The 17,279-nt window shown below is 36.5% G+C and overlaps 2 protein-coding genes across 2 annotated transcripts in view; one reads left to right on the top strand and one right to left on the bottom strand.

Moving 5' to 3' along the window:
- LOC127661035 (piggyBac transposable element-derived protein 5-like) overlaps positions 1-7,658 on the bottom strand; it is a 36,796-nt gene extending 29,138 nt beyond the window's left edge. Inside the window, exon 1 of the mRNA XM_052151581.1 lies at positions 6,726-7,658. Within this exon, the coding sequence (XP_052007541.1) occupies positions 6,726-7,038 (313 nt within the window). The 5' untranslated portion in view covers positions 7,039-7,658. The remainder of the gene's footprint in view (positions 1-6,725) is intronic.
- Positions 7,659-7,793: 135 nt separating this feature from the next.
- On the top strand, positions 7,794-16,565 carry LOC127661034 (conserved oligomeric Golgi complex subunit 2-like). Its single transcript, XM_052151580.1, has 18 exons — positions 7,794-7,958; positions 9,173-9,334; positions 9,506-9,571; positions 9,658-9,738; positions 9,885-9,985; positions 10,546-10,654; positions 10,896-11,075; positions 11,256-11,380; positions 11,479-11,605; positions 11,733-11,872; positions 13,299-13,360; positions 13,589-13,740; positions 14,010-14,192; positions 14,281-14,353; positions 14,472-14,614; positions 14,872-15,011; positions 15,126-15,306; positions 15,788-16,565. Exons 1-18 carry the CDS (start codon positions 7,902-7,904, stop codon positions 15,893-15,895), a joined length of 2,190 nt encoding a protein of 729 aa, XP_052007540.1. The 5' UTR covers positions 7,794-7,901; the 3' UTR covers positions 15,896-16,565.
- The last annotated feature ends 714 nt before the right edge of the window (positions 16,566-17,279 follow it).

Raw genomic sequence — 17,279 nt, forward strand, 5'->3', positions numbered from 1 at the left:
AGTTCAGCTTAGTGTAAAAATGTGTCAATATGAATGTTTTATATTGATCCTAAATGATCCTACACGTATAGGCCTTATTTGTAAACTGCATTGCATGTTGGGATATCTAAAATGTTGCAAACACCCACTAAATCAAAAGAAAAAAATAAGAGTGAGATTCTGTTATCTCTGTGTTTACTTGTGTTGTGGTATAGGTTCGAGGAATACCCAAAGTACAACAGTGAACAACATCTGATTACAACTTGCCACACATTTTCCCAGTGTCAAATGTAATTGATTTGAATGCAGTATGGTAAACAACTAACCTGGGAAATAGAAAAAACACACCCTATATAAACTTCACATTTACATTCACTTTACATTCACTTAAACATGTTTTTGGTGTTATTTTGCTAAATAAATGTCTGTTGTGGTTGCCCAGCCCCCATTCAACCATGTATGGCACACAGCCTAAGCTATCTACAACAGCTGGTGTTCCACCAGTAGCTCAGTAAAGCAAGCACAAGCATGTCCCAAAGATGAAGTCCACTGTGGGGTTTACACCACATTATGTTTGATAATCATTGTTATTGCAAAGTAATTAACAATAAACAATAAAATACATTTAAATCTCAAGAGAAGACACTGATGTTACAAACATTTATCCCCAGTGCAATTTCTTAAGCACCAAACTAACCTATTCTAACAGATTTATACTAGATCTCATTCTAATTTAACTCTCTACACAGTCTGTTTTACTGCAAGAAAGTATCAAATATATTTAAAGCATTATCTTGCTTGTCAATTTAGTGGATAAGACATGAACTTTATAGAGCAAACAGCCCTGCGATTGTATCTGGCTTAAAATCTGTTATGACATTCGATCAAACTGTTATGTAATGAATGGTTGGCCATGCCATTCACTTCTAATTTGCATAATTCAAACATACCAATGCTTTGCAATACTATACATTGATCGTGAAGAGTACCCTATGCTTAAAGTCAAAATATTGCCTTTCTTTATATTGTTCAATGTAACATTCTGCAGTGGTATTTCGAAATCACTATAAAACTGTGTTTGAAGGTGTCTACACCCAGAGGTTCTACTGAGCATCAAAATGTATTTATTTCTCTGTACATATAGTCAGTCTTCCTGGACAATAGCTGTTTGTGTGCTACATATTTTCCAAGACAATTATTGAGAAGGAGACACCAGCAGCTCTTTCTCAAAACCTGCTTTATACAAATTAACAAGTTGGAATAAATTGATCTTATCCCTTTTAAATCTCACTGCATGTGCTCGATGGTACCATGGCTCTCATCTCAAAAGTGATCATTAAAGTTATGCATCTCAGTTTAATAGTTATGTCATAATACTGTTGGGTATGACAAAGGGCTGTTTTAAGCATGAAGGAAACCTTTCAGCTTTTTTCCATTTATACACAAAACCTTCGTGCCCCCTCAAATTTTTTGAGCCAAATATATAAAATATATATATATATATTTATATTTATTTTTTTATCAATAATAATAAATTGGACAAAAATGTACAAAAAGCATTGTACTGAATGTTTACAGTTTATACACCTGTACATACACAAATGTGTGTGTGTGTGTGTGTATACACTACAGGTCAAAAGTTTTGAAACACTTTATTCTTGATTTTATAAAAGAAATTCAGATTTTAGAATAATAGTAAAGTAACAAAAAGCACTTAATAAAATAACACTTAATTTCAACATTTACTCTCTCTATCCAGTTTCGTGCAAAGCATGGGGTTTCAGCATAAGTTCTCTTGGTTTCAAGCATTTGTTAAGTAATCTGAACAAGGGAGGATTCAGTAAAACTGAAGTTAATTTGCTGTCTTGACACTGACTCACTATTAGTAAAGAATTGTCCAGTAGTGCTTTAACACAAGGACCAAAGTATGTCAGCGAGGGCCAGTCCACTATGTTGATCTTAATAATATTGACTTAGATCTTATCTAATACATGTTACACATGGCCACAGTGATGTGCCAGGCACGGGTTTTACAATTACATTATACAATACAAATAGCCTTGACAGTAAACTTGTTCTAATAAACCTTGTTTTCAATATTCACAAAAAGTGTAATGCACAGCTTATGCTATTATCTATTACCTACAATGCAGAATGAAATCGGTGGATGGACAGTGTATACTACATTTCATGCCTCTCTTTCAGCTTGTGCCCAAACAAAGCCAGTAACCAGATGGCCCATTTCCCCCTGTGGTGACAGACATAACTTTCCGATCAACCTCAATGGAAAGGCTGGGCCACAGCACAGCATCTACTCATCTTGGGAACATTTTCCAACACAAAACGGGAACATGACATGAAATACAATATGTTCTATTTTAGATTAGAATCCAAGATGTCTGTTAGCAAGGCATGCTAATACATAATGAATTTCTAAATGTGTCTTTGTTCATTTTATTTTGTTAGATCTGTATACAGCATTTAAACATACACATACATGCATCATTTAAACAAGTTGAATGCTTCAAAACCCTTAGGTCACTTTGACTTGAGTGAAATGTAGCATAATATTAGTTCACGGTGTCTTGATTCACAAATGCCAATAGGCCGGGGACTGCAAGTGATGCCCAGGAGCTACTACAGATCTGTTTATGACCATATTTAGACTCCTAATGGCAATTGTTGTAGGACAAAAACTGACAAAACTTTAACCACACTGTTAAGAAAAAAACAGTAGACAAATTCAGATAGAAAGTATCCAGTGCACATAATGGTTGCACACCACAGCATTTGCCAGTCTTGCTGGCATTAGATAAGCACATTATTACACCTATGGTTCAGGGAAGTACTATATATATTGAAGGGTGAGGGTCAAAATCCCTTGGCTCTTCAGATATATCAATACACACATATATATATATATATATATATATATATATATATATATATATATATATATATATATATATATATATATATCCTTTTATATCAATATCTATCTATATTCTGTTGCTTAACTTCTTTAATAAAGTGATGAATTAACTATATGCATGATCACATAATCAATTCTATTTTCTTATGCATAACTGAAATATACTTTGAATCATATGTGTGTTGAATGTTAATTAGTCTCTTTTAGGAACATTCCAGAGTCTCTCTGTCCTGCACGTTGGCTGAAGGTCTTTTGGGGATAAGCTTATTTGTGACGCTCTCCAGCCTCTCAGGGAGGGGGTCAGGGGAATGCGTTAAACATGTGTTCCAGATGTATTCTGTGTTTGATTGTTACCTTTCCATGACTAATTATATGGTTTAAAGTCCTATGTAATAATACCTGAATAGTAGAAGTGTGATTTTCTCTTATTATTTTTTAGGGAAGAAATGTATGTTATTTCAACCCTCTCCTCTGCCCGAGGAGTGAATATTTTATCTCTCTGTTTTGGTTCAAATGGCCTGATAATGTGTGCTCTGGCTCTCTTGTGCCCAGAGAAGAACTGTCGTTCGTCAGTGTTTTGTGTGTGCGTTTGACCTTCTACCCAGTTTTTGAACCCAGGGATGCACACCAGGCCGACTCGAAGACGCCCCGCGACCATCTGCGAGGTCACTTGAGCTGTAAATCTCGGGCTCGGACGACAAGTGCGCTGATTAATGTTGATAGGCCGCATAGCTGTCTATATGTTGTGACTGTATGTTCTTTTAGCCAATCAGGAGTAAAATAATGGAATGTACGTCCTTGCAAATGGTATAATTGATGTAAGATTTTGTGTAAGGTAGGAGTTGGCTTTCGATCTCCTCGTGAGACTTTGCCGCTGGCTCTACCAATTTCACTGCAGACTATACTTCAGTAAATTTTTGACTCTTTTAATTGAACTTCTCGACTCCTGGTCTTCTTTCTCCATATCTGGTCCGGGTCATAACTGTTATACCCCTAACAATATATATCCTGCTAAAGAGACTATCTTATGATTTCCCACGCTATTCTAGCGGGTTATGTGTGTTAGTGCTGTTTTGGTACTGGTCTGATTGGTAGACTAGACATGCCATGCACAATACCAAACTTACTGTAAATGGTGTGGCTGGTCAACCAGCATGGTTTCTCTTGTGAAGCTTGTTAAACTAGTTAAGAAGACTAATGGGGAAACAATTATACAAGCATCCAAAACATAACATAAGATGCTGCTGGCCTTGTCAGCAGAGCAGACTTTCAATATCATTGCAATATAAAATTTAACAAGAGCCAGTATCTTGTGTTAATGAAAATCACCTCTGAGGAATTTAGCTATAGGAAACATTGAGAGAGTGACATTGCACATAGCTTTCAATAGCCTAGCTCATTCTCTTTCGCTCTCCATTTCTTTCATTATGGGAGTGCAAACTCAGGGTACTTCCCATTTATCTTTCTTTGACATAACAAAAACTGTACTCTTCTCAAAGAAGCTCCAGGTGAGAATAATTTCATGGTGGGAAAATGTATGTGGTGGCCAGTATAACCCTTCACCGAATACTTTTTTAAGACAACATCATGAAATACTACAGATGATCAACCCTGGCATTACTTTAATTTTTGCATTTGAGCAGGTGTGTTTGTTACATTGTCAAGTTAGGGTGTGTTGTGGTCAGTCACTTTGAAAATTGAAACTATGACTATTACTAACAGTAGTTTGACATCCTTAAACAGTAAAATAGATAAGTACATCAACAGTTAATTTAATCCTATATCTTTATTACACAGTATTTAATTACAATTTCTGATCTGATTTTGTTTTTGATTGTTTTGATGTTGTTTATTACTATTATTATTTAAGTTAGCACTCTTTTTCAACATGTCATGGACTATGATTTGCATTTCTAGGGAGGCGAGGCCACCACAAGCGTTTGACTTGCAAGTACATTGATACGTCATGATAAATACTGGTCAGCCGAGTTAAACAGTATGTCTGAGTGCTTGTCCTTAATGTGTTCTGTAATATATGCATTCAGTAAGGCATAAAATGTCTTGACAGAGTCAGTCGTAAGCTTATATAAACCCATGTGAAACAGTTTACAGGGATAAATCTGTCTTTAGTTGTCTGTGTCTTAAAATGATAGTTCACCCAAAAAGGAAAATTCTCTCATTATTTACTCACCCTCATGCCATCCCAGATGTGTATGACTTTCTTTCTTCTGCAGAACACAAATTAAGATTTTTAGAAGAATATTTCAGCTCTGTAGGTCCATACAAAGCAAGTGAATGGTGGCCAGATCTTTGAAGCTCCAATAAGCACATAAAGGCAGTATAAAAGTAATCCATAAGACTCCAGTGATTGAATCACATCTTCAGAAGTGATATGATAGGTATGGGTGAGAAACAGATGAATATTTAAGCCCTTTTTATATAAGTCTACACTTTCACATTCTTCTTCTGTTTTTGGTGATTTGCATTATTTGAGCAGATCACCACATACTGGGCAGGGAGGAGAATTTATAGTAAAAAGGACTTAAATATATATATCTGTTTCTCACCTGCACCTGTCATATCACTTCTGAAGATATGGATTTATCCACTGAGGTCTTATGGATTACTTTTACACTGCCTATATGTGCTTTTTGGAGCTTCAAAGTTCTGGCCACCATTCACTTGCATCGAAGGGACCAACAGAACTGAGATACTCTTCAAACAATCTTTGTTTTGTTTTCTGCAGAAGAAAGAAAGTCATACACATCTGGGATGGCATGAAGGTTAATAAATAATGAGAGAAGTTCATTTTTGGTGAACTTTCCCATTAAACAAAAGGCATCATTCAGATCAGCTTTTTCAAATGAGATACATCCACCTACATTGACAGTCTATTGAATTCTGCTGAAAGTCAAATAGGTGACTGAAGGATCAGTCAAATTGCTGGATATTTGTGACATTTTTATTATATTTTTAGTATTGTCTATGATCCTAATTGTCACATGCCTGAAATGTGTGCTTCATTGTAAATAGTTTCATAAGAAAGCATCTGCTAAGAGTCTAAGTGTAAATCTCCCCTAAAAGCTGTAATAGAAAATACAGTATTAATTTGGCTTTGGGTTCATCTAACCAATTCAATGTGTGAGTTTCTAAAAATTAGATAAATGTGGCTTTATTCATCCACCCATGCAAATTACATTTCTGCTCTGAATATCACAGCTGGCACGAGTCTTGCATAGTGATTAGACCCTCACTCAAAAAAATATTTAAGCCTATTTTTAAGATTTAAGCATTTCAATCATCAAATTCCGTCAAATTAAATGAAGTTGTATTAATTTAGTTAAAGATTACTCAATTTTATTGTTAATGGAATTTAGTTATGAATTGAAATCCACAAGTCTTAAAAATAGGCTAACATATATGTTGAGTATTGTAAGCAGGGTCAGCAGGACAGAGAACCTAAAACTTATCCTGTTATTTAATTTCCCATGTCCCATTTTTCTCTTTCTCTAGCAGGCAGGATTTCAAAGAGCCAGTTAAACAACTGTGATACCACCATCTCTGATCCATATATTAAAGAATTGTGTCATCTGCTTGAGCCATCTGATGAGAGAGATCAAAGTAATCCAATGTTGTCATCAAAGGGTCCCATCTGTGAGCTTTATTACTAGTCGAGCATGCAGTATAATAACCCACAGTGTGTCACACAGCCTCTCAAGGTTGATGAATCCATGGAGTTCATCTCCATTGCATCTACTGAGCTAATAATAAGACTTTTATCCTACTGATACAACGTTCATCACACTAAACTCACCATGTGTGTCCTGATACTGTGGCACGCTGATGTCCTGTAGCGCGTCACTCCATCCTTCCTCCTGTGCTTGGCCATTGGAGACAGACCCAGGAGGACCACAGTTGTGACTACTCCTAGTTTCACCTGCCCTGGCATCGTCTGGATTTGTTTCCGGGTAGTTGTCCGAATTCGAGTCGCCCGATGTACTGTAAAAGGGGTTTTCACTGCTGTCGTCTCCAGACTCCCCAAATACATCATCAGAAATCTGCAAGCTCTCGTAGCGAGAACGCGCTTCCTCCAGGAGTGATAGTCCTTTCCGTGCACACTCCGCCATCGTTCGTCAGTCCCAATGTACGGCTACTACACAGGGCGAGATTCGGCATGCAAAAGACTTTCTTAAAAGCGAAAAATAAGCATACAGTCTGTTCTCCTCAGTCCCCTTGATTGTTGATTCTGCGCGTGTGTACCACAGTCCTCTAGCAGCGATGAAGCAGTGATGGAGGTCTCAGTAGTACCGAGAAAACGTGAATTCCATCGGGAGCTGTCCCTCCTCCGTGGTGCTGAAATACCCCCCCAACCCTGTAAAGATGAAGCCCCTACAACTGATCGCTCCACAAATTATCTGAGCATCCGGGTTGGGCGTGTTCCCCTTTCCGTGAAGGACTGAATGAATCTCCGGCTTCCTTGGCAATCACCTGACTCAGTCTCCCTGCACTGTCCAATGGGATTAACCAATTGAACGAATCATAAATGTTATAGATTATATATCTCAGAAACAAATGAAGGACAGCGTTCATATCCGTCGTATTAAGATTATCCAGTTGGAATTTAAAATAGCATAAAATATGAGCCAGTTAAACATTTTATCCGCGATTCAAAACAAAATAATGTATACATAAATAAAGAACCATTGTGGTGATAGTTTTAGCATTTCAATCCTGTAGTTTCGAGAACAATTAATCCCTTGACTATGAACATTAAAGTCTGATTGCAGTACCACTTGTAACCAGTTGTAGCGCTATTCACAAAATATCTCTCTTTCAATTTATGTGACGTTAGTGTTTTACGCTTACTTGTTGGTGCGTGCCATGTTTGCGGAAGTGAACTCGACCATTCTGTCATTTTAATGAAATGTAACAGCGTTCACGTTTTATAAATACATATGCAGGTTATTTTGTAGCCCGTCATAAATTAACGATGACTTTACCAAAGGGACCGGACTCTTTGTGCTTCGACAAAGACGAATTTATGAAGGTAAAGAAGGGAGTTTGTGTAATCAACTGAATATGTTTTCCTGCATTCCATAACTTGACTTTATATAATAACTTAACTTACGTTTATATTTTTTAATTGCTTAGCAAATATATTTGATACTTTGTAAGGGTGTTTTAGGGATGTCACGAATGTTTTTATGATGTTCAAAATGCGAAGATTTCTTTGTCTTCCCATTTCTTACTGCATGGTTCCCATGGTCATGAAAAACCTGAAAATATAACTTTTTATAAAGTGATAAACTTTCCAATTTAAGGATTTGTATCTGGCATCAAATGGAAGTCTGCTGCAGAAATATCTATACAGTTATTTGTAAACCTACTTAAAGGGGTAGTTCACCCAAAAAAGGAACATTCTCTCATAATTTACTCACCTTCATGCCATGCCAGATATGTATGACTTTCTTTCTTCTGCTGAACACAAATTAAGAATATCTCAGCTATGTAGGTCCATACAATGCAAGTAAATGGTGACCAAAACTTTGAAGCGCCAAATATCACATAAAGGCAGCATAAAAGTATTATATTTGATTCAAGTGATTAAATCCGTCTTCTGAAGCTATTCAATTGGTTTTGGGTGAGAACAAACCAAAATGTAACTCTAGGCACATGATTTCAAGCTTGATTACACTTCCTAGCGCCATCTAGCGCTTTACGCTTGTGTCAAACACTAGGAAGTGTAATCGAGCTAGAAATCGTGATTGTTCTTAGAGACTGCAATGTCATGATGTACAGTGTAAACAGAGATATATTTTGGTCTGTTCTTACCCAAAACAAACTGGATCGCTTTAGAAGACATGTATTAAACCACTGGAGTCTTATGAATGACCTTTTGCAGCTTTTATTAACTTTTGGTGCTTCAAAATTTGGTCACCATTCATTTGCATTGTATGGATTTACAGAAGAAAATCTTTGTTTGTGATCTGCAGAAAAAAGAAAGAAAGAAAATCACACACATCTGGGATGGCATGATAGTGAATAAATTATGAGAGAATTTAAATTTTTGGATGAAATATCCCTTTATCTATCAGTTACAAACAACTGGAAAAGTTTTTTAAAAAGGTCATGGCAATTGATTGGTCAAAAGTGTGGGAACCCTGTTACTGTGTTTGTATAGATTTGACAACTTTTTTCTCATTGAGTCAATTTAGATTTCACTAGATTTAGATATCAGATTTGTCTACGTTTATCATGCAGGATGACTTCGACGTGGACACGTTTGTGGCTGATTGCAGAAAGCGCGTCCAGCTGGAGGAGATGCGTGAAGATCTGGAACAATATTACAGACTCCTCAAAACAGCAATGGTGGAGCTCATCAATAAAGACTATGCAGATTTTGTTAACCTATCTACCAACCTTGTGAGTCTTTGCTTTTTATTCACTCGTTATGTAGTGTTTTCAGCAGAATCAGTAGGTTTCCTGACAGAGAGAGTATGATGTTATTTTAGCACTAGAACATCATGATTTTGCCTCATGCGGTAAACTTATTGGTTGCTCGGATGGAAGAGATGTCTGTTTCTGTTCTTTCAGGTTGGAATGGATAAAACCCTCAATCAGCTCTCTGTACCTCTTGGCCAGCTACGTGAAGAAGTGCTGGTAAGTGCGTATCACATCTTATCAGTGCATACATTTGGATTTTCCATATTTTGTGAAATCAACAAGTATTTTCATCTTATGAATAGAGTCTGAGATCCTCTGTGAATGAAGCTATTGAAGCTATAGATACACGGTTATCCAAGCAAGACGACATTCAAAAAAAGAAGGTAGGTCATGCTGCTGAAAGTAGTGATGTTTTTTCTGTTGTAAAATACATTGTTTTCTTTGTTTATGGTAACATTCTCAGCAAAGTATGCAGTTTAATATCTCTGCAACATGCCAATGTATGTTTTGTGTGTGTGTGTGTGTGTAGATCTGTGTGTTAAGACTCATCCAAGTTGTTAGATCAGTGGAGAAGATTGAGAAAATTCTTCACCAAAACACCAAAGACACAACATCACTAGAGACCAGCAGGTATGTTCAAGGGATAGTTCACCCAAAAATGAAAATTCTCTTAACATTAACTTTCCTCATGCCATCCCAGATTTTTAGAAGAATTGATCAGCTCTGTAGGTCCTCACGATGCCAGTGAATCTCCAAAAGGAGATAAAGTCAGCAGTAAAGTAATCCATCAGACTACTTTAATTTTGTTACTTTAATGCTGACTTTATCTCCTTTTTGGAGCTTCAAAGGCCTGATCACCTGAGGCCTGAGTGGAGATATTCTTCTAAAATCTCAGTTTGTGTTCCGCCGAAAAATAAAGTCACACTCATCTTATGTGGCATGAGGGTGAGTTAATGATGAGAGAATTGTTATATTTGGGTGAACTATCCTTTTTAATACATCCCAGCTGCAAAATAAATGAGAAAATTGCAATTAAAATACCTCTTTTGAAATGACACAGATGGGACGTTATGGCTCTGGGTTTAATATGTGTTTACACTCTATAGTTGCTTTTTAATACCTTTGTAATACTTATGTCTACTTCACACTACTTTGCATCGCAAATTAATAGCTTACTCTTTGTTTTTCAGTCCCCTTTTGGCAGGTCAAATTCTAGAGCGAATTGCCACTGAGTTCAACCAGTTACAGTTTCATGCTGTCCAGAGCAAAGGAATGCCACTGCTTGATAAAGTGCGCCCGGTGAGCTTGCAGTTTTTTAATAAGGCCATAGTGTTTGAAACTCACCCAGTACTAGGGATTTTGCATTAATTCACATTCTTATAATTTAAACATACAATTGGACAAACTTTATGTTGGCTATAAAGTGTAAAAAATGAATAAATAAATTCTATTGACTTTATTCAGTTGGATTTTGCTTGTGCTTCTTAGGCCTACAGGTAAAATGGATGTCTGCTTTCTGACTTTTATTCTTGTGTTCCAGAGAATAGCTGGTATCACAGCTATGCTTCAGCAGTCCTTGGAAGGCCTGTTGATCCAAGGCCTCCAGACGTCAAATGTAGACATTGTGCGACATTGTCTCAGAACATATGCTACCATCGATAAAACCAGAGATGCAGAGGCACTGGTTGGACAAGTCTTAGTCAAACCATACATGGATGAGGTAAATTTTACACATCACTTGAGAACAATGCGGGCATATGTAAGTTGTTTAACTCAAATATTTAGTGAGCCTTGCAAATTAAACTTGAGCTTACAGGTACACTTGAAAGCTAAATTAATGGAAGTGTTATTTGTCATGCTTGTCTGTTCCATCTTAACTGCACCTGTTGCTTTTTGTCAGGTTATAGTTGAACAGTTCGTTAAATCCAATCCTAATGGTCTTAAGATGTTGTACACAAAGTTGTTGGAGTTTGTGCCTCACCATTGTAGACTCCTGCGGGAGGTGACTGGTGGGGCTATCTCTAGGTATGCCTGGGATTTACAGTGAACATTGACTGTTTTTTGCCATTGTTGTCATTTTATACACAATATATTTTAATTAAAAGCACCTTTTTTTCCCCCAGTGATAAAGCCGACATTGTTCCAGGATATGACTTCCTGGTGAACTCCGTCTGGCCTGAAATCATTAGAGGTGTAGAGGAAAGAATCTCTTCCCTTTTCAGTCCAGGAAACCCAGATGTTTTTTATGAGGTTAACATTGGAAAAAAGATGCACTAATGCTTTGACTGATGCTAATTCTGAAGGATATATTTACATTTGTTACTAGTGTTCACTTCTAAAAATGTGTTTCTCCTTTTACCTTTGTTCTTTTGTCCAGAGATACACTGTCAGCATGGATTTTGTGTGCAAGTTTGAGAGGCAGTGTGGTTCCCAGGCCAGTGTAAAGAGACTGCGAGCACATCCATGCTACCAGAGCTTTCACAACAAATGGAACCTGCCAGTGTACTTCCAGCTGAGGTGAGCATGATAAATACATGATTCAGTACAACTTGGACTCATGTAAATATAATACTCTATGTGAGCATGTGTTTCCTGCACTGTGAAATAATATATTGACCATAAGTAATCAACAAATCTATCTATTGTGTTGACCTTGCTTATTGCGAGAGGTAATAGGTGAACCAAGTTTTTCAAATAGGTGAACCATTTTTTGGTTTATTGGATAAGCTATGAGTCAACTATGTTTTCTTTGGAATTTCCAGTGCAGCTTAGATTCTGTTATTTGTGCAATATATTTGAAAAGAGATAATTGCCTTGGAAGTGAATCGATCTGTGTTTACAGCCAGTGGACTGTCTTTACTCGGTGATGTTTGGTCGTCTCCATTCGTTGGGTATAAAGTCCACTGTTTAGTTTAGGCCAGTTAAGCCTGTATATTGTTTGCTATTTCTTGGAATTAAGCTCTTATAGTACACTTCAAAAGGATTGAACAGTAGCTCTTGTGCTGTTTTTTTTTTTTTTATATTAACATTTTGGATTTTAAAATGTTATTTTTCTTGCTTTCAAAGCAGTAAGAAAAATAGCTAAAAACCAGCTCCTTTTGTAAACAAACTTGAGTTGCTTAACGTTATAATTCTATTTTTAATAAACTTTAAACTTCTAATATTTAAAGGATTTTAATTAGCATTTGTTGTTCATAGCAATTTTTTCCCCCATCATGTTGTTTTGCAAAAAAGTCTTTGTGAAGGCTTCATCTGTTTGTTCCCCCATACTTCCTGTGTATCAGCATACACTGAAGTCACATACAGCCCACTCATGGTACTGTTTGCCTATGTTGTCATGAACTCTCTCAGCAGCCTGACCTTTTAGAAATCAAATGTTTAATGTCTACCTTAACACAAAGTATTTGTGTCATTACCTACACAGAGAAAATTATGGAAATATCTCTTCTTTGAATGTTCTTGTGTTATCTAAAATTGCTAAAGTTTTTAAATCTGTGCTTTATTGACACACAGAAATTAATAGAACATATAGAAATGTCCAGTGCAGCACTTTTGTTTAAGGAATATTCTGGGTTCTGCTCAGTTGACAGCATTTGTGGCATAATATTGATCACCACAAAAATTTATTTAGACTTGTCTCGTTTTCTTAATAAAAAGCAAAAATCTGTGTTACAGTAAGGAACTTATAAGGGAAGTGAATGGGGCCAATCTGTAAACATTCAAATACTCACTGTTTCAAAAGTATAGCCACAAGACGCAAGATTTTTGCTTTTTTTTTTTTTTTTTGTTTTTTATAAAGAAATTAATTTTGTGGTAATCAGTATTATGCCACAAATGCTGTTGATTGAGCTGATCTTGTTTTGAACCTGGAATATTCCTTTAACTACTTTACTTTAATCTACATGGCTATCTTTTGACATGCTGGCCTTGGTGTGTTTTGCAGGTTCAAGGAGATTGCTGGAAGGCTAGAAAATGCCATTGCAGATGGACTAGAAGCAGCGCCAGGTCAGTCAATATGTATGGGTTAATGCAAGATGGCTGGCACACATAGAACAGCTTTAGGAAATGTTGACAGAGATGCCTGGTATTGCCATCTCAGGACACCTGTTGACCTGCTTTTTAAGTGAATACTTTTCTTGTCACCCACTATTTATTTTCCTTAGACTAGATTAATTAAAAGAGAGCCATAACTGATAACCACTGACATATTATCTTTGTTTTTGTTGAACTCAGTGGGAAGCAGCTACCACCTACAGGTCACTGAGGTGTTGTGGAGCTGTGTGTACAGGTGCTGGGCTAACCAGGTGTACCTGGCACCACTTGCTCATCGATTTTGGAAGCTGATGCTGCAGCTGCTCTCTAGATATGCCACTTTCCTTACAGAGGTAAAGCATTAATGGCAGAAAGAATATAATGAACTAGATTTGCTTTTCTTGATGAAAAATCAGTGCTTGCAAGGCATCAAAAGAATACTTTAAAAGTATAATATATGTACATTTAGGGAAATAAATCACAAATAGTTACTTTTTGAATTGTATTAAGCGGTTCTGGATGAGTTTATTGCAGAAGTGAATGTCTTGTAGTTTAGGATAAATATGAATGTTTGCGGAATATCGATACAGTATTGAAAGGTTTGTTACGTTTTGTTTTTCAGGTCTTAACAAATATTTCACCTCCAGAAACAAGCAAAGATTCAGTGCGACCACCCCCAAGTTCCGCCTCCTCCACTTCCAGCCGTACATCACAGGATGCAGATAGCGAGAGCGGTGGCCCCACCGCACTGTCTACCAAGCAACTCGTCTTCATTGCAGCCGATGTTGATAAATTACAAGAGCAGGTAATGTGTACATGATCTAATTCAGTTGAATTTTGAGAATCTATGTCTCAATTGCATCCAGTGAGGAATGTTCTCATTCTGTTTTCAGATTCCAGATATCTCTGAGATGATCAGGGCAAAACTGGAGGGTATTGGATTCAAAAACTTTACTGTTGTTTCAGGTTAGTTATGGAGTTATAAAGCCATTTCTGATGTTAATTAACATGGGTGCTACATTTGAAAGTGCAATTTAGTTGTTGTTTACTCCGTACTTACTATGTTTCCGGTTTTGTGCTCCAGAAGCTTTGCAGGACTCCAGGGCATCACTGTCTAGCTGCGTTCCCACACTGAACAGCAGAATGACTCGGCATCTAACAGAGAGGAGCATCCCCTTTCTGAAAAATGCTTCTGAAGTTCCACGACTTTATCGAAGGACCAATAAGGTCAAGTGCACTTTGCTCATATAATATTCAAATGTATTGCAGAATTAATCAATTAGTCAAGTTCTGAGACAGTAGTCTTTTATACAACAAAAGGCTGGAATGAAAGGGTTGAAAGGCCAGATTAGTTTACAATACAAAATAAATAATTAACTTGTTTTATGAAATAACAGATTTCTGAAACAGAAATACTCATTTTAAAGTAAGGAAGGCTCATTTTTAACTCAGGCCTGAACACTTGGTTGCTCTCTTATTAATAGGAGGTGCCCACCAGAGCCTCGGCATATATGGACAACGCACTTCGGCCACTCCATCAGCTGGTCGCTGACTCCAAAAATGTGGTGAAAGACTCAATCATTCAGGAGTGGCTCCGTGTCACACTCTCTGACTGCACCCATAGGTACTGTGGTTAAGCTTAACTTTATGTATTAAAATGTATTATTCTAGAATGTCTTTGTAAACTAGTTTATTTCTAGCACTTTTTGTTTCTAAAAAGCACCTCTGTGTTTAATAGATATTTTGAGACTATATCGGACGTGCTGGGCTCAGTGAGGAAGATGGAGGAAAGTCTGAAAAGACTGAAGCAAGCTAGGAAAATGGCCACCACCAGCAATGTAGGTGTCAATGTAGGGCCATCAGATGACAGTAAGATCCGTCTACAGCTGGCGATGGATGTAGAATACCTTGGAGAGCAGGTATAACGTATAGTGATGATGCTATTCAAATATAGTTAAAATACCTTCTAATTTAATTAGGATGTTTTACTATATATAGATTTATCAAATTTTGTTTAATATCTGAGATTATGCTGCTAATTCTCATTGTTAAAGGAATATTCTGGATTTAATATAAATTAAGGTCAGTCAACAGTATCTGTGGCATAATGTTGATTACTACAAAAAATATTTTCGACAAATAATTCCTTATCGAGTTTACAGTGAGTCACTTACAATGGAAGTGAATGGGGCCATATATTTGATTGATTAAAGGCAGAAATGTGAATGCTGTCGATTGAGCAGAACTTTTATTGAACCTGAAATATTATCTAAAGGAACTTTAGATAAATTATTGTAACATGTTATGGGATCAAGTTCATTTGGTTTCCGCTTTGTTTAAATTTGACTTTTTTGTACATATCAGATTTGTACATACTTAATCATACAAATTTTCTTAAAGATTCAGAAGATGGGTCTCCAGCCAAGCGACATCACCATGTTTTCTTCTCTGCTGGAACTGGTACAAGAGGCAAGAGATCTTGCTTCAGTGGAGCAGACAGGGTCCTAAACCAGAATGGCCCTGAAGGGGCCAGATCAAAAGTAGAGTCCAAATCGTGTGCCTTGGAGGTTCCAAACACCTTCAGCTTGCATATGCTTGGAAAGATGAAGAACGAATAAATGCTTCGCTCAGTATCTGCTCCACAGACTGATAGTTCTATTGTTAATGTTCTTCCATTTCTAAGCCAAATCTTGCAACTGTTCTAACTGCAGAAACCTTGACGTGTTTGGAATAGGAGCACACTAAATGAATGTGATTTACTCTCTGAAAAATGTATTTAAAATGTATTGAACTAAATGGGATGTTAAGGCTGGAAAAGTCAGATGTTTCATGGTTTAAAATTTTGGGGAAAAGAAGAGTGTTGAATGAACCAGTAATACTGTAAGCACTGACATATGAAATGCTATAAGCTGTTGTGTATTGTCTAACGTGGTTACATCAAATAATGTCAGTTGACAACCTGAGTTGTGTCTATCTGAAATTGCTTTTTCAGGGCTCTGGTGAACCCTGTCAAATAGCATCAACTGTGCAAACGCTAAAGAGGTTCAATGCTTACATTTTGTCTATTTTTTTTGTTGTATTTTACAAATATAAAAATGGGTGTTGGAGTTAACTTGTCTCAGTTACTAAGAGTGGGATTACTAACATATTAAATGTGGCTTTAACAATAAATAAACTTTGGAGATATTTGTGTGTTTCAGAGTTAATATGTTACAAAAATGGCCTTGTAAAACTTTAAGGAGAGGTCAGTGACCACCCAGCTGGAAGTGTGTGTTAAAGTTCTCTGTTGTGTGTAAGATAACTAAGATTTTTGGTGTTTAGTGGGTGTCATTAAAAAAAATATATATTCAGGGTTAATCATCGACAGTGGCATAATGTAGAATTAATTTTTTTATATATATATATATATATATATATATATATATATATATATATATATATATACAAATATTAAATTATACATTATGCCACTATATATATATATATATATATATGTGTGTGTGTGTACAGTTGAAGTCAGAAGTTTACATACACTTAGATTGAAGTCATAAAAAAACAACTGAAACCACTCCACAGATTTAATATTAGCAAAATAATGTTTTGGAAGTTGTTTAGGACATCTGCTTTGTGCATAACACGAGTAATTTTCCAACTATTGTTTGCAGACAGATTGTTTCAATTTTATATCACAATTCCAGCAGGTCAGAAGTTTACATACACTAAGTTAATTGTGCTTTTAAGCAGCTTGAAAAATTCCAGAACATTATGTCAGTCCTTTGGACAATTAGCCAATTAGCTTCTGATAGGAGGTGTACTGAATTGGAGGTGTTACCTGTGGATGTATTTTAAGGCCTACCTTGCTTGATGCTTGACATCATGGGAAAATCAAAAG

Source organism: Xyrauchen texanus, chromosome 20, assembly GCF_025860055.1.
Source record: "Xyrauchen texanus isolate HMW12.3.18 chromosome 20, RBS_HiC_50CHRs, whole genome shotgun sequence".
Classification (NCBI taxonomy): Eukaryota; Metazoa; Chordata; class Actinopteri; order Cypriniformes; family Catostomidae; genus Xyrauchen; species Xyrauchen texanus.

Excerpts from the sequence above, each read along its gene's own strand:
- LOC127661034 (XM_052151580.1), top strand. The coding sequence starts at position 7,902 with ATGACTTTACCAAAGGGACCGGACTCTTTGTGCTTCGACAAAGACGAA. Across the intron at positions 15,012-15,125 it reads CTCTCTGACTGCACCCATAG|ATATTTTGAGACTATATCGG; the intron begins GTACTGTGGTTA and ends TGTGTTTAATAG. Across the intron at positions 15,307-15,787 it reads TAGAATACCTTGGAGAGCAG|ATTCAGAAGATGGGTCTCCA; the intron begins GTATAACGTATA and ends ATTTTCTTAAAG.